General features: G+C 42.6%; 1 protein-coding gene across 4 annotated transcripts in view; it reads right to left on the bottom strand.

Moving 5' to 3' along the window:
- Nucleotides 1–17,729, bottom strand: part of Parp4 (poly(ADP-ribose) polymerase family member 4) — an 87,609-nt gene that overhangs the window by 17,702 nt on the left and 52,178 nt on the right. For 3 of the 4 annotated variants that reach the window (XM_048341675.1, XM_048341678.1, XM_048341677.1), the window contains exons 21-30: nt 15,816–15,953; nt 13,292–13,487; nt 10,842–10,909; nt 8,926–9,113; nt 7,325–7,424; nt 5,824–5,994; nt 5,508–5,588; nt 4,844–4,924; nt 4,246–4,341; nt 2,903–3,028 (exon numbers count right to left, since the gene is read on the bottom strand). In XM_048341675.1, coding sequence (XP_048197632.1) covers nt 2,903–3,028; nt 4,246–4,341; nt 4,844–4,924; nt 5,508–5,588; nt 5,824–5,994; nt 7,325–7,424; nt 8,926–9,113; nt 10,842–10,909; nt 13,292–13,487; nt 15,816–15,953 — 1,245 coding nt within the window. Of the gene's footprint in view, nt 1–2,902; nt 3,029–4,245; nt 4,342–4,843; nt 4,925–5,507; nt 5,589–5,823; nt 5,995–7,324; nt 7,430–8,925; nt 9,114–10,841; nt 10,910–13,291; nt 13,488–15,815; nt 15,954–17,729 lie in introns of all 4 variants that reach the window. The other variant, XM_048341676.1, reaches the window with a different exon arrangement.

Raw genomic sequence — 17,729 nt, 5'->3', positions numbered from 1 at the left:
TTTTGCTTCTTCACTTTAGAATATGTTTTCTGATATTAACTAAGTAATATTTGTGGGGCTAGCTACTGAACTTAGGGCCTTGCACAAGTGACTTACTAATAAGCAAACCTTAGCTTTTTTTTTTTTTAAGCTGCAATAGGGTTTGAACTCAGAGCCTTGAGCTTGGCAGGCTGGTGCTTTTTCATTTGAACCATGACTGTGTTTGCTTTAGACTTTTCTTGGGTAGGGACTGCATTCTTGCCCAGGCTGGTCTTGGACCTCATTCCTCCTATCTACCACTTCATTGCAGCTAGGATCACAGATGTGAACTATAGCTGGCTTATTTGCTGAGATAGGGTCTCAATAATTTTGTCTGGGTCTGGGGATATGGCCTAGTGGCAAGAGTGCTCACCTCATATACATGAAGCCCTGGGTTCGATTCCCCAGCACCACATATACAGAAAATGGCCAGAAGTGGCGCTGTGGATCAAGTGGCAGAATGCTAGCCTTGAGCAAAAAGAAGCCAGGCCAAGCCCCAGAACTGGCCAAAAAAAAAAAAATAATAATAATTTTGTCTGGGTTGGACTTAAACAGAATAGCTGGTATTACAGGCATGAGCCTATCCCTACCTTGCAATTTTTATTCAAGCACTATTTTTCAATTCTGTCATGTTTTTCTTTTATGAGGCACAGTATAAAGCACTGACAGCATTAAAGAAATTCACAGCACAGTGGTGCACACTGAAATCTAAGCATCTTAGAGGCTGACTGAAAAGAGGCTCATGAGTTTCAGACTAGCCTGAGCCTGATCCTCTGTCTCAAAAAAAAAAAAGAAAGAAAGAAAAGAAAAGTAAAAAAGAAAGTAATTAGATGTTAATGGCTCATGCCTATAGTCTTAACCTACTCAAGTGGCTGAGGGAAACTAACAGGACAGACAAAACTGAGACTCTTAATTCCAATTAACCAGTGAAAAGCTAGAAGTGGAGGTATGGTTCAAGTGGTAATCAGCCTTTAGTGAAAAAGCCAAACAAGAGTGTGAAGCCCTGAGTTCAAGCTCCAGTACCACCACGCATTGGGTGCATGTGCACACACATGCATGCAGATTCACACACACACACAATAAATAATATAAATGGAAAACAAAAAAAATGAGTAATAAGATGTAGTTCCATGAGAGAGCACTTGCCTAGTATGCTCGAGGCCCTGGGCTTGATCCCTAGGAACCTCCCCCAACTCACGGGCCACATGTAGTTTTAGTTATATATTTGATACTTTCATGGTGAACCTACATTACATAATGACTTTAGCTTTCTGTATGACCATTTAAAAATACATTGTAACCATAGCTATTCTTTTTGTACTTTATAATGAAATGTATATATTAGTAGCAGTAGCAGTTAATAGAAGAGCAGTTTTATAAATTCTTAAGTATTTTCTATATGAAGGAGAAAACATTTTGGGGATGTTCAAACAGTAAGGGTGCTACACTTAGCATGGCATTATGAAAGTACCGTATCAGTCATTTGCATGTATAATGGTAGTGCCCAAAAATTAGAGCTGGAAAATTCCTAGATGCCCAGTGACATCATGGCCATTGTGATGTTATACAACAAGGAGTTACTCAGTATGGTGGTGATGCTGATGTCAACAGACCTACTGTGCTGTTGGTGTTATAAGCACAGAATGCATGCTGCGTACAGACAGAGGACTTCATGATAATAGACATCTGCATCATGAGATTATGTATTTTTCTATACTATAACTTTTACCATTTATCTTATTTATTTGTAGAACTGGAGATGGAACCCAGGGCCTCATGCACACTAGCTAGGTAAGAGCTTTTAATATATATGTTTTGTTTTGTTTTGCCAGTCCTGGGCCTGGACTCAGGGTCTGAGAACTGTCCCTGGCTTCTTTTTGCTCAAGGCTAGCACTCTGCCACTTGAGCCACAGCGCCACTTCTGGCCATTTTCTGTATATGTGGTGCTGGGGAATTGAATCCAGGGCCTCATGTATACAAGGCAAGCACTCTTGCCACTAGGCCATATCCCCAGCCCCTATATTTTATTTTTTTAATGCTGGGGCTAGGGCTTGAACTCAGTACCCCATTCCCTTAGCTTTTCACTTAAGGTCCTCTACTACTTGGGACTTTTGCTGGTTAACTGAAAATAACAGTCTCTCAGATTTGCCTGACTGGACTAGCTTTGAACAGTAATCCTTAGATCTCAGCCTCCTGAATAGTTAGGATTCCTGATGGGAGCCACTTCACATCTAGTTACAATGCTGATTGTAGCTGGGAAGCCTGGTGCCTTTGAAGCCAGCCAGGACAAGAAAGTCCATGAGATTCTCATCAATTAATCATGAACAAAAGCCAAAAGTGGAACTGTGGTTCTAGCAGTAGAGTGCCAGCCTTGAGTGAGAAAGCTAAGGACAGTGCCCATAGGTACTGGCATATTATAAACAAACACAAAAATCATCATTGTCAAGTATACTTCTGGTTATTTAACTTAATATGTTGAGACCCAGGCTCCCTGTAATTCTAGCTACTCAGGAGGCTGAGATCTAAGGATTGCTGTTTGACACCAGCCCAGGCAGTAAATGTCTGAGAAACTCTTGCCTCCAATTAACCACAAAAAGCTAGAAGTGGAGCTGTGGATCATGGGGTAGAGTGCTAGCATTAAGTAGAAGAGCTCAGGGACAGTACCCAGACCCAGAGTTCATGGGGTAGAGTGCTAGCATTAAGTAGAAGAGCTCAGGGACAGTACCCAGACCCAGAGTTCAAGACCCATTATTGACATATGCACAAAAAATGTTTACTATAGGCAGTATGTCAGCATCCTGCAGGAGGTGTTTACTGTGTGTCATGACTGCCCAAGACCACATATAATAACTAACCACAGGCTTCTAGAACAAGAAATGACTACCTGTGCAGTGTTGGCTGTTTCTGGTAATTCCTCTTGCCACGTCATGTACGGCAGAAAGTCTATATCTTCTTTAGCAATAAGTTCGGAAATATTTGGACTGCTAGGAAAGGGTGACTCCTTATCATCCTATAATGAAAACACAATTGAGTTAAACTTAACACAGATGTGATCAAATTAAATGGTAATCACATATTCCACAGCTTTGTGGGTTTGGGATTGGGAGTATTTGAGTGTTAAGACTAGATATGTGTCCCTGGCTGATGGGGCTGGGTGACTGGCCTTATGGGGTGTTCTGCTTTAGTCAGTGATCCACACAGCTTTTCCATTCCATTCAGAAGGGAAAAGGTCCTGCTTAGGTAAGAGAAACCTAAGTTTGTTTTTTTCCTAGTCTTTCAATATCTTGAATTAATAAAAGATGACAAATGCTAAAAAAAATCACAAAATTGTAGTGCATCTTAAAAATATACATGTAGCTATCCATGACATTAAAAATGGTACATATGTATCTCAATAAATCTTGACACCAAGGAGATCCTTCCTAGAAGAGAGGCTTACTAGCCCCTCCCTACTATACCCATCTAACCTTGGATTTTGTTTAGTGCTTTGATTTTCCTGAGATGTAACCCAAGCTGGCTTAGAACTCTCAGTCCTCCTACTTCAGCCTCTCAACTGCTGAGATTACAGGTATGTGTTACCATACCCAGATAGTGACTTTTAAATTTCCTTTTTTTGTGGTACTGGTGTTTGAACTCAGGGCCTCATGTTTAGTAGGCAGGTGCCCTACCACTTGAGCTCTTCCTCCAGCCCATCTTTGCTTTAGTTATTTTTCAGGTACAGTCTCAAGTTTTTGCTAGAGGCTAGCCTGACATGGAATTTTCATCCTCCTACTTACAGCCTCAGGAGTAGGATCAGAGGTTTACACCACCACACTAAGCTACTGGTTGAGAAAGGGGTCTTGGGAACTTTTTGCTTGGGCTGGCCTCAGATTGCAATCCTCTGTCTCTGTCCTTTGAGTAGCTGGGACTATAGATGTGAGCCACTGAGCCCTACCTCACAATGACTTTTTTTTTTTCAGTCCTGGGGCTTGAGCTCAGGGTCTGGGTGCTGCCTCTGAGCCTCTTTGTGCTCAAGGGTAGCTCTCTACCACTTGAGTCACAGCACTACTTCCAGCTTTTTTGAACTCATTGGAGTTTTCTGACTGGGCTGGCTTTGAACTGCAATCCTCAGGTCTCAGCCTCCTGAGTAGCTAGGATTAGAGGCATGAGCCACTGGCGCCTGGTCAGAGTGACTTTCATAATGTGACAATATAAACCAGAGTTTAGCCTTGAATGAATAATACATACCCTTTTCTCAACTGCCACAAAACTTGTAAACTGTGTTATGAGAGAGTTTTCTTTACTGAGTTTAATAATCAGAGATTTCATGGTTTGTTTCTTCATCTAGAATAGAATAAAAGAAATGAAAACGTATCTTGACTATGCAACTAATTAAGAGGGCAACAAATGATCTAAGGAGGCATTTTCATTTGTCTTTTTCTTTTTTTTGCCAGTCTTGGGCCTTGGACTCATGGCCTGAGCACTGTCCCTGGCTTCTTTTTGCTCAAGGCTAGCACTCTGCCATTTGAGCCACAGAGCCACTTCTGGCTATTTTCTATATATGTGGTGCTGGGGAATCGAACCCAGGGCTTCATATGTACAAGGCAAGCACTCTTGACACTAGGCCATGTTTCCAGCCCCTAAGGAGGCATTTTCTATGACAAGGTAATCATTTTATAGTTAGCATTTCAAAGTGGACATGGATTTAGGTTCTATTAACATTCCACGTGAAATGGGATCAAGTGACTATAATATAAAAGAAGCAACTTCTCTTGTTACAGCTCTATTTTAAAAGAATCTAGATCTAGAGCAACATATAATGAGTTTCAGGAGGAAAAGAACAAACCTCGTGGCCCGTTTCATTGTCATGGAGAATGCCATCTTCATAATCTCTGATCAGAGCTTGTGCTGCCAGCTTGTGTATCATCTTTGTTTAGGCAACAAGGAAAAAAAATTCAAATTGTTTCCATTAAAAACCTGCATAGACCACCACTTGGCTCACTCCTGTTTTTGTGTGCCATTACTGGGGCTTGAACTTAGGGTCTGGGTGCTGTCCCTGAGCCTTGTTGCTCAAGACTAGCATTCTACCTTTAGAGCCACACCTCCATTTCTAGCCTCTTGGTAGTTAATTGGAGATAAGAGTCATAGACTTTTCTGCCCAGGATGAGATCCTCAGATCTCAGACCTCAGCCTCCTGAGTGGCTATGATATAGGCATGAGCCATGGACACCTCGCATCTTGCCGGGCTTTTTCACTTAAGACTGCTGTTCTACCACTTGAGCCACAGCTCCAGTTACACCTGTTTACTGCTTAATATGAAGATAAGTCTCATAGACTTTTCTGCCAGGGATGACTTCAAATTGAGCTCCTCAGATCTCAGTCTTCTAAGTAGCCAGGGTGATTGGTGAGCCACTGGCACCCAGCTTCACTCCATACTTATAATGGAACCCAGGACCTCACTCAATGCAAGGCCACACCCCAGCCCATGGTTTAAAAGTGTTGATTCTTACAGTTCCAGTTGTCTTCTGGAGCTCAGTAGTTGACACCATCGTACAGTATTCTTTCTCTTGAATTAATGCACACAGAGTTGCCTGAAAAGGGGAAAACACCCTTGTCTCACTTGTACTCTTCCACCGTGTCAGGGCTAGCTAGCATCACAGTGATTCTTCTGATGACTTTTCCCTTGGAGATGGAAATAAAAGGCCTCCCCAGCTTCCTCCCCACCTCCAGAAGAGAGGTTCTGCCAGCAAGGAGAGGGGAGACAAATGAAAAGAAGAAGCAAAGCACGTGGCTGTTCCTGTAGTGCAACCAACTTCATCTTCTTACCTGTGTGCAATGAGGAATGAATCCGTAGACAAGGAGCCGGTCATTGTGGAACAAGGAACGAACGCGGGCTGGGGCCTGCAGGAGCTCTGCGCTATCCAGACTGAATTGCTGCCATTTGATGGAAATAGAGTGGCAACTTGGGGCCCGTAAGCGGATCATTTGGTCTGTTATCTACAAGAAAAGAGGAATCACGTCTTCAATATTACACTTAAGAGTTAAGTGTACATTCTACCCCTGGGGGTGGGGGGGGCCCGTAGCTCTTGGGTGTTCTTTTTCATCTTTCTGCTACAGGGTACTTTTCTAAAGAGATTCCAAATGTGTGTGCATGCATAAACAGATATAAATTTACATATGCATAATCTATATACCCCTATGTGTCTGTATGTCTATTTGCATGTGTATATGTACATGAATATGTATATACATATGCAAAACATGCATGTGTGTGTATATATGCATGCACACACACATATACATATATACTCTTTCTCTTGGCTTTTTTTCTTTTTTTTTGAACCTAACAGAACTTACATATTTTTCCCTTTTTGATGACTTATAACAACTAATGAAATGTGAATGCTATGCAAATAATTGTTATACTGTGTTTCAGGAACTGTGGCAAGAAAAAATGTTGATGGGGTTAGAGGTACGGCTCAGGTGATAGAATACCAGCCAATGAGTGAAAATGTCAGATACTGAGTTTGAGTCTTGGACAAAAAAAAAGTGGGGCTGGGAATGTGGCTTAGTGGTAGAGTGCTTGCCTAGCATACATGAAGCCCTGGGTTTGATTCCTCAGCACCACATATACAGAAAAAGCTAGAAGTGGTACTGTGGCTCAAGTGCTCAAGACTTGAGCACAGAGAGGCTCAGGGACAGTGCTCAGGCCTTGAGTTCAAGCCCCAGGACTGGCAAAAAAAATGTTCAGTGAATGTTCAGACACAACTTGATCTTTGAATATTTTATGGGGTTGCTGGAATCCAAAGATGTGAGACCATGGGGGCTGGGGATATGGCCTAGTTGCAAGAGTGTTTGCCTCATATAGATGAAGCCCTGGGTTCAATTCCCCAGCACTACATATACAGAAAATGGCCAGAAGTGGCGCTGTGGCTCAAGTGGCAGAGTGCTAGCCTTGAGCAAAAAGAAGCCAGGGACAGTGCTCAGGCCCTGAGTCTGAGCCCCAGGACTGGCCAAGACAAACAAACAAACAAAAAAACCCCACCAGATATGAAACTATGGGTGCAGAGAGATGTCATGCTTCATATATATGTATTATTAGAAATCATTAATCTAGTTAGAAATCAAAGTTTTAACTATGAGAATGATGCAATTAAGCAATAACTATGGGCTACCCAGGGGTGGGGGGGGCACTCTCTTGGCAATTTTTCTTCTTTTGAACTCCCTTGTGTATTCATGAAAACACAAAAGTTATCATTACGCTTGTAAAAACATAACATTTCCACATGTACACATAAGACTAGAGATAAGATGTGTAAAAACATACCTGTTTTTTCCAACTATGTTTGGATTTTGAGTTGAAATATTCAAATACTCCAGCACCACACTGGGACAAAGTCCTTAGGACATAACGATTTGCTGTAGAACTGACCACATTTCAGGTTTTAATTGATATTTCAGTTGTATTTATGAAGCACATGTTAACAATGTTAAGAGTAGCCAAGCTTTACAGGGGTTGCTGGTTCACACCTATAATCCTTGTTACTGAAGAGACTGAGATCTAAGAGATCACAGTCCAAAGCCAGCCCAGGCAAAAGTCTATGAGACTTTTAGCTCCAGTTAGCTAGCAGAAAAAGCCAGTAGTGGAGCTCTGGCTCCAGTGATACAGCATCAACCTTGAGCACAAAAGCCAAGGGAGGGTGAGAGACCCTGACTTCAAGACCCACTACAGATCACACACACACACACACACACACACACACACACACACACACACACACACACACACACACAGAGCAAATCTTATTTTAAAGGTTAAGGAGATACAGTGGGGATGGCATGTAGCTCAGTGGTAAAGTACCTGCTGAGCATGTGGAAGTACTGGAGACAGGGAGAAGGGGGGGAGGATAGGGAGGGAGAAAGAGAGGAAAGAAGGGAAGGAGAGAGGGGAGAGAGGAAGAGAGAGACAGGGAAAGAGGAAGGGAGAGGAGAGAGGGAAAGGGAAAAGAGGGAGATAAAGGAGGAGAGGAGGAGGGAGAGAATGATGGGGGAGAAGAGAAGGAGAGGGAGAGAGACAGGAGGAGAGGAGGAAAGAGGGATAGAGGGAGAAGGGGAGATGGAGGGAGGGAGAGAGGGAGAGGCAAGGGAAGGGAGGGGAGAAAGGGAGAAAAAGCGGGAGAGGGAGAAGAGAGAGAAGGGGGAGGAAGAGAGGGAAGGAGGGAGGGAGAAAGAGAGGTAAGAGAGGCAAGGAGAGAGAAAAGAGGGGGAAAGTGAGAATGAGAATGAATGTGAACAGTAAGGAACATCTGAAGATTTGCTTAAATTCTCAAATACCAGAGGACTTCTTTATCTTTCACAGTAGAAAAACTAGAATGCTTAACTTCCAATTTACTGATATAGATGATTCTAAAATCCCCAACAGGTGTCTTCAGTGTGTACCTTAGCTGTACAGCATATGCAAGACCACTGAAACCTTGTGTTTGATCCCCAACACCAATAATAAACAGATAACAAGACAGACGGATCTAGTCGATTCAAAAACAAGTAAACAAACATACTGGAAGATATCAAAATAATATTAAATAAAGGTATCAATCCATCTGGCACTCGAGTGTCTCATATCCTGTAATCCTAGCCACTCAGGAGGTTGAGATCTGAGGAAGGAGATTTGAAGCCAGTCCAGGCAGGAAATACCATGAGACTCCTATCTCCAATTAACCACCCAAACACTGGAAGTATAGCAGTGGCCCAAGTGGTAGAGTGCCAGCTTTGAGTGAGAAAGCTAAGGAACAGCACACAGGCCCTGACTTAAAGCGTGTGTACACATGTACACACACACACACACACACACACACACTTACAGGCCAATGGGAAGGCCTGTTTGCCTGCTGGCTTTTTCAACATAGTGATCAAATCTCAGAGACTTACCCAACACCACAGGTGAACAGCCTGGTGTGGTGAACATTTCTTTTCACGAGCTGCACTGTCAGACTCTCATTCTGCAGGTGCCCATCGGACAAGAGGAGCACGTTCCGCATCCCTTGAGAAGGGCGCAGTAAACTTAAGTACCGGAGCATTTTGTAGAGGTCAGTGTTGCCCATGGTAGGCGTAGCAGACTACAGGAGGTAAAGCAATAGATCATTCCTCCTTTCTGGACACAACATGGACTCCAATCATCTCCCAGAGATACATTGGCATCGAGAAGTGTTTTTTTTTTTTTTTTTTTTTTTTTTTCTGCTGAGCACCAGTGACTCATGCCTGTAATCCTAGCTACTCAAGAGGCTGAGATCTGAGGATCATGGTTTGAAACCAGCATGGGCAGAAAAGTCTGTGAGACTTCTATCTCCAATGAACTACCAAAAAGCTAGAAGTAGAGCTGTGATTCAGTGGAAGAAACTAGCCTTAAGCACAAAAGCTCAGGGACAGATCCCTGGCCCTGAGGTTAAGCCCCAGTACTGTAACACAAACAAAAATAAACATTATTTTTCTTATTCAATTGTGGAATAATTATACTCACATGCTTTTAGTTTATTTCATCACCTAGAGTAACTATAATCTGAGCACCGGACATTTGTTTTATTCATTTACTTATTTGTATTATCTTTAGTTGTACAAAGGGGTTTCAATTTAACCTGTTAGTTTATCAAACTGAGGACAATGCATCTTGATAAATGTTACTCCTTCCATTACTCTCCTGCATCTATCCCACCCCACCTATTCATCCATTATTTTTTTTCCCAAAGAACTATTACAGGGGCTGGGAATGTGGCTTAGCAGTAGAGTGCTTGCCTTGCATGCAGGAAGCCCTGGGTTCGATTCCTCAGCACCACATATATAGAAAAAGCCAGAAGTGGTGCTGTGGCTCAAGTGGTAGAGTGCTAGCCTTGAGCAAAAAGAAGCCAGGGACAGTGTCCAGATCCTGAGTCCAAGGCCCAGTACTGACAAAAAAAAAAAAAAAAAAAAAAAAGAAGAACTATCTCATCTAAACAAACACCCCAAAAAGCATCCCTGGATTTCTGCCCTGGACTGAGGTTGCCACTACCCATACTCAGCTTGTTATATTTAAAAATAAAGCAAACAGGGAACAGAAAAATAAAACAAAAACTTTCCCAAGTGCTAATTATATGGAGTGGTGAAACTGTAGGCAATTTCTCTCTTTATTTTTTTTTCTTTATTTTTTTAATTTCTAATTTTTTTTTTTGTGTGTGTGGCCAGTCCTGGGCCTTGAACTCAGGGCCTGAGTACTGTCCCTGGCTTCCTTTTGCTCAAGGCTAGCACTCTGCCACTTGAGCCACAGCGCCACTTCTGGCCGTTTTCTATATATGTGGTGCTGGGGAATCGAACCCAGGGCTTCATGTATACGAGGCAAGTGCTCTTGCCACTAGGCCATATTCCCAGCCCTAATTTCTAATTTTTTAAAATGACTTCATATGTTTATTATTCTGAGTCTACTGAAATGGTTTGGATAACTGACTCATGTGTCAAAGGCTTGGTCACCAACCTTAGTGTTATTGGGAGGTGGTTGAACTTCCCAATAGTTGACCTACTGTGACCCTGATGGGGAGTATTTGTGTCTGGTTCTTTTCTTTTTGGTCTTTGCTTCATGGACATGTGCTCTTGCCATGATGTGCTATGTTGTGGAAGGCCCAAAGCAAGAGGGCCAAGTCACGATGGACTTGAAACCTCTGTAACTGTGACCTAGTGAGTTGATATATCTTAGGTATATGTCACGGTAATAGAAAGCTGGTTAACATCTCCAACAGCATACAAAAGTCTAGTCCTGGACAATGCTACGAAGGCTTCACAGATACAGGCTCAGGAGATGGAAGAAACATTTTACTTACCATAATGAACTTCGTTGGCACCTCATTGCTTGTGATGAACTTAGGATATGAAAATAATTCTTTGTAACCTGTGCAATGAGATTGGCATGATGGAATACCATTATATATCCACCAGACTGACCTCTTAACAAACAATAATGCTACTTTCTACAATGCAGCATGCTGTCATAAAGAATATTTTGTAGCTGACACTAGTGGCTTGTGCCTATAATCCTAGCTATTCAGGAGAGACTGAGATATGAGGATCATGATTTAAAATTATCTTGGTTAGAAAAGTCTGACAGACTGACTTCAATTAACTAGCAAAATGCCAGACTGGAGACATGACTAAACAGGCAGAGCACCAGACATGAGTGAGAAAGTTGAAGAGTGCCAGGTCCCTGAGTTCAAGCCTAAGTATCAGCATTTTTTTAAAGTATATTTTATGCCTACTTTTCTTTTTACAATCAGTGGGTGCTGAGCACCAATGTCTCATATCTATAATGCTAGCTACTCAGGAGACTGAGATCTCTTGCCTCCAATTAGTCACCCCAAATCCAGAAAGAGTTGCAGATCAAAAAAGCACAAGGATAGTGCCCAGGTACTGAGTTCAAGCCCCAGGACTGGCACCAAAAAAGCAGAAAAAGAAAGCAATGTGGGGCTAGGAATATGGCCTAGTGGTAGAGTGCTTGCCTTGTATACATGAAGCCCTGGGTTCGATTCCTCAGCACCACATATATAGAAAAAGCCGGAAGTGGTGCTGTGGCTCATGTGGCAGAGTGCTACTCAGCCTTGAGCAAAAAGAAGCCAGGGACAGTGCTCAGGCCCTGAGTTCAAGCCCCAGGACTGGGAAAAAACATGCATAATCATTTACATACTAAAAGCTCAGCACAGCTGGTGGAGTTACTCAAATAGTAGAGTGCCAGCCTAGCAAGCAGGAGGCCCTGAGTCAAACCCAGTTACCATAACCAACTCACCACAGCATCCCTGCAAAAAGTACATTCCAGAGAATTCCAACTACACACTGTACTGTACTATGCAAAATGCCTGAAACAAATTCCACGTACAGGACTTTTGCATCGTCGATGTAAAGTCTATGTAAACAGAGGTAAAGGAGCAGGAGGGGGGGTTACCATGGCAACAGCAGCCTGGTCCCTGGCAGAGCACAGTCTCCTTGTAGCCTCTTTGCATCCCCCATCCCTATTTCATCTCTGCCCTGAGCAGAACAGACCTAACTCTTATGAAGGGCTTTCTTCTGGACTGCGAAGAAGATCACCAGACAAGACTGTTCCCTGCTCTCTGCTCCTCCTGTTGTAAGGATGACCCACCTAGAGGTAGCATTGCCTTTCCTTCTAACAATGCTGACCTGATGCTCCCTGAGACCATTGCATAACAGATCCTCCCCCTCCTGATTCTCCCCCAGGATCTCACACTTGGTGTGAGAGCTCTCATACTGGGCTGCCTCAGGCTTCCTTACAGTTGTTTGTTTGGTTTGATTTTGGGGAATGCCAAGGTTTATTTATTTTAAAAAAAAAAACCATTTTGTGATCAGAGAGAAAGAAAGTTTGAGTCAAAATACAATTCAATTAACAACCACAACAACTTTTTGTGATAGTTCTAGGCATTGAACTGAGAGCTTCTTGCTCTTGCTTGGCTTTTTTTGCTCCAGAATGGCATTACACTCAATTCTAGCATTTTGCTTGTTAATTGGAGATAAGAGTCTCATAAACTTTTCTGCATAGGCTGGCTTCAAACTGTGATCCTCAGATCTCAGCTTCCTGAGAGCTAAGATTATAGGCATGAGCCACCAGTGCTTAGATTGGCCATGGTTTAAACACAGGGTCTCACACTCATAGAGTGCTTGGCTGGTAACTCTAGACTTCCAGTCTGGCTTTTTGCTGATTATTTTGGAGATGGAGAGCCTTATGGACTTTTCTGACTGGGCTGTCTCTGAACCATGATCTTCCAGAACTCAGTCTCTAAGTAGGTAGGATTATAGGTGTGAGCCACTGGCACCTAGCTCATTATGGGTTTTCAATGACTACATGATTGCAAATGTCTATCCTTACCCTTAGATCCTCCTACTCAGCAAGCTAAAGCTCTTGTGTTTGGTTCTGATAAGAACAGAAACAGTAGTATTTAGGTCTCACCTGCCATGGATTAAGCTCTGTTTGAAATCTTTTGTATCCATTAGCTCTGTCCTTACAGGACTATAAAGCAGGACCTCTTATCCCTCAAACTGCAGATGAGAAAAATGAAGCTCCCAAAGTTGAAGCAGCCTACCCAAGGTGACACATAGAACTTGTGAGTTGGATAGTTGGGCTCTGGACTGAGGGTACCCAGTCCAGAGTTCTGTGTGTAAGCTTCATATAACACAACCTCCCACTCTGAAGATGAGGCCAGGCCCCACAGTCATGGGCATGTCCATGATAAGGAAGAAGCACAGGGGGCTGGGGTCAAAGGGCACTCACCTGTGCCGAACTGGATGATATTTACTCTTTGCCCCTTATCCACCAAGGACAGTGCATGCAAGGCGATCTGCTTGGCTTCCATGAATGCTACACCCTTCATAGAATTGGAGCAATCGAGGCAAATAATCACTTCATTCTTGTCAGCTCGGCCTGGGAGAGTGGCATCAAGATCAGGTTGAAAAACAAGCATGCAAGCCTGAAAGGAGAAAAAGGTGCTGCATTGGAGATTTTGTTTTATTGATAGTGCCTGCACTTGAGTCATGTCTCTAGTTCTTTTTGCTCTGGTTATTTTACAGATAAAGCCTCACTTTTTGCCCAAGCTGGCCTGGAACATGATCCCCTTGTTTTAAGCTTCCTTCCACAGCTTGGATGGTAGATAGCTACCACCACACCCAGCTATAGGTTGAGAGGGTCTCTTGAAATTTTCTGCCCAGGTTGGCCTCGAACTATGACTCGCCCAACATCTCCTGAGTAAGCAAAATTATAGGTGTGGGCCTCTGGTACCTAGCTTGAATTGGAGCTTCCTACAAGATGAACTGGAAAACATCTGCTTAAAAAGTTCTGAAACTTTCTTGTAACTACCAAAACAAAAAGAAGTCATATGTGATGACGTAGTTCTGTAATTTCAGTTCTGGGAAGGAAGAGGCAAGAGGATTTATTGTTCTACAGTTGGAGATGAGCCTGGATTCAAACAATACAGGGCTGGAGGGCTGGGAATGTAGCTCAGTGGTAGAGTGCTTGCCCAGCATGCATGAAGCCCTGGGTTTGATTCTCCAGTACCACATAAACAGGAAAAGCCAGAAGTGGCACTGTCGCTCAAGTAGTAGAGTGTCAGCCTTGAGGCAAAAAAATAAAACAGGGCTGGAGTGTGGCTCAAAGGGAAGAGTGCCTGTTAGCAAGTGTAAGACCTGAGTTCAAAAGCCCAGTATGCCAAAAGAGAACAATATGAATAAGATTTCCTTAACAACAGCAAAAAATGGCCTACGAGGAGTAAAAATAAGCAATAGAGTGTTATAGCTGGCAATTCTAGTATATGGAACAAAAACTCCTGAGAGGTCACGAATTAATTTAGAATTAATATCTGGCGAAAGTCATAGATCACCAATTTTGTCTGTAAAAAAGAAATAATATGTCTCACACTATTCCAAAAGGAATTTAGAAGCTGTTGTAATCACTAAAATATACACACAGGTCTCTTTATTAATTAAGCATACTTAAATTACAATTACTGTCTCCTAAGTTTTTTGTTTTGTTTTTGTGCCAGTACTGGAGCTTGGACTGACTGAGGGCCTGAGCACTGTCCCTGGCTTCTTTTTGCTTAAAGCTAGCACTCTGCCACTTGAGCCACAGTGCCACTTCTGGCCTTTTCTATGTATGTGGTGCTGAGGAATCAAACCCAGGGCTTCATGTATATGAGGCGAGTACTTTACCACTAGGCCATATTTTCAGCCCTTATTTTTGTTTTTGTGCCAGTACTGGAGCTTGAACTCAGGTCTTTGTATTTTTCCTTGTCATTCTACCATTTGAGTCACACCTCTGCCCAGCTTTTTGTTGGTAAATTGGAGATAGATCTCAGCCTCCTGAGTAGCTAAGATGACAAGTGTGAGCCACCACGGCTTGGCTTAACTTTCAATACTTACTTAGTTAGTTTTTGTGCCATTTCTGAGGCTTGACCTCAAGTCCTGTGCACTGTGCCTGAGTTTATCACTCAAGGCTAGCACTCTTATCACTTGAGCCACTGCTCTACTTCTGGCTTTTTAGTGGTTAATTGGAGACTAGAGATTCTTGGACTTTCCTGCTAGGTCTGGCTTTGAATCATAATCCTCGTCTCAGCCTCTCTGAGTAGTTAAGATTACAGATGTGAGCCACTGGCACCCAGTGATGGCTCAGTTTTGTGTTTGTTTTTTTAACATTAAAAAATATTGTCAAAGTGATGTACAGAGGGGTTATAGTTTCACACATAAGGCAGTCAGTGAGTACATTTCTTATCCAATTTGTTACCTCCTTCTCAGTTTTTTGTTTTTTTTTTTTCCAGTCCTGGGGCTTGAACTCAGGGCCAGCGCACTGTCCCTGGCTTCTTTTTCTCAAGGCTAGCACTCTGCCACTTGAGCCACAGTGCCACTTCCTGCTTTTTCTGTGTATGTAGTGCTGAGGAATTGAACCAAGGGCTTCATGTGTGCTAGGCAAGCACTTTGCCAAGAGGCCATATTCCCAGCCCCAGGCCCTCCTCTTCAGTTTTTTAATTTAAATGAAGAAGCAATTCTTTGTTACAATTACACAAATGGTCACTTACAATCTGTATTGGGGAACAGACCACAGGGAGGTTTTCACTGAAACTACTGAAATTCAAAAGTCTGTCATGCTTGATAGAAGCATAATTACTGTGGAATATTGAGACTTGAGAGTTCATTTTGTAAACTAGTTTTTTTTTTAACACTGTCAATCATCTCAAAAACGAAGGAGCTATTTACAGTGGAATATTTTTCCAATCTTATCTCCTACTTTTAAGTGAGAAGACTGATACCTCGCTTTCTTTTTCTGGATGTTTTTCAACCCACATTCGGGGGAGGTACGCATCACACAAACCGATGTGGAGAGAAAATCCATCGCTGCCTAAGGAGCTGCCTTCCACAGTGCGAATTATAGCTTTACAGTCGGTGCTCTGCAAGCAAGCAGACAACAAAGTGAATCATGTGATAATACCATTGATCAATTTACACTTACCTGTCAAATAATAAAACCCTTGCATAATTTATACAACTCCGTAAAAAAGCAACAGCATAATAACAAATATCAAAATTATGAAATATAGACATTAGATCATCACATCGATCACCATCTGAAATTGTAAGGTTAATGAACATATCCAAACTTAGGTAAATTTGAGATGTGTGTGTGTGTGTGTGTGTGTGTGTGTGTGTGTGTGTGTGAGTTCTGGGCCTTGAACTCAGGGCCTTGTGCTCTCACTTGGCTTTTTCACTCAAAGCTGGTACTGTACCACTTGAGCCACAGCTCCACTTTTAGCTTTTTGCTGATTGTCTGCTCATGCTGACTTTGAACGGCAGTCCTCAGATCTCAGCCTCCTGAGTAGCTAAGATTATGGTTGTGAGCCCGAGTACCTGTGCAGCTTAAGACAATCTTAACTCTGGATCCAAAGATGACAGATTTTTGTTCAACCTACTGGGTATGGAAGAATACACACCAGATGATTAGAATCTAGAATAATAAATAGAATATGAAGTAGAAATCATAGGATATTTTATTTGTAAGTTACATAGACAGATGGGTAGATAGATAGAGATAGATAGATAGATATGCTCGTGAATATAAAACAACTTTTGAGAATGTTGATGATAAGCAGGTAGATACGAAGGGGTAGATTGCAAAATAGCCACAAGGTCTCTCCACTCCTGGAAACTCTTTGCAATGTTATTTGGAAGCTCCTCCTACCTGGAGATGGCATCTATTTCTCCTTGTTTGAATTGGCCAACAGAGCTGACTGTGTAATTTGCATTGGCCAATAAGATATTGGCAGATATAATGCAAGTAGGAGCCTGGAAAGTATTTGTGCAACCGAGTGTGTGCCCTATCTCTTTGCTACTAGGTCTGTTTCATCAATATGTGAATGACCCTGAGTCAATGTGCAGAATGTAGGGGGCCACAGACACCATTCAAGCTGACACTTAGCCAGCAATTGTGTGAGAGTGAGGTTGTCCTTAGCTATTGTGTCCTAGTCAGGCCACAAAACTATGAGAATAACAAGTATTTGTTCTATTTTTTGGTGCCAGTTTTGGGGCTTGAATATAGGGCCTGTGCTCTCTCACTTGGCTTTTTTCGTTCAAGATTGGTACTCTACCACTCGAGCCATAGCTCCATTTCTGGAATTTTGCTTGTTAATTGAAGATAAAAATCTCATGAACTTTTCTGCCTGGGCTGGCTTTGAACTGTGATCCTCAGCTCTCAGCCTCCTGAGTAGCTGTGATTATAGGCAGGCGTTGTTAGCAGCTGGCTAAATATTTACTGTAGTTTATGATATGGACAAAGCTCACTGATGTGCAGGACATCTGAATGGGTTAAAGGTGTGTTTACCTCTACTCCCTAGCAGAATGCTAAGCCTCCCAACAATATGAGGGAAGCAATAAAAAGGATATGAGCCCATAAAGATATTGAGTCCAGGAATAAAGAGAAGATGAGTGGGTGGGTTCAGACAGTGGTTCAGCCAGAATGGAGGAAACTGGAGAGAAGGGGGTCACTTGCAGCAGTGGCATTAGCCCTCAGCAGCCAAGGGAGAGAGCTCACACCCTGAAGGAACGAGTTACTGTAAAAATGTGGTCCAAGTGAGCAGGGTAGGTGCTATGTGGTATATAAAGCCCCAAGTACTTCCACACCTAAGGAGCCAACTAGACATTTGGTACTTCAGGAAAGTCGAGCTAAACAG

Source organism: Perognathus longimembris, chromosome 3, assembly GCF_023159225.1.
Source record: "Perognathus longimembris pacificus isolate PPM17 chromosome 3, ASM2315922v1, whole genome shotgun sequence".
Taxonomy (NCBI): Eukaryota; Metazoa; Chordata; class Mammalia; order Rodentia; family Heteromyidae; genus Perognathus; species Perognathus longimembris.
Note: the sequence above shows the minus strand (reverse complement) of the source record. Positions and strands in the feature narration are given on the sequence as shown.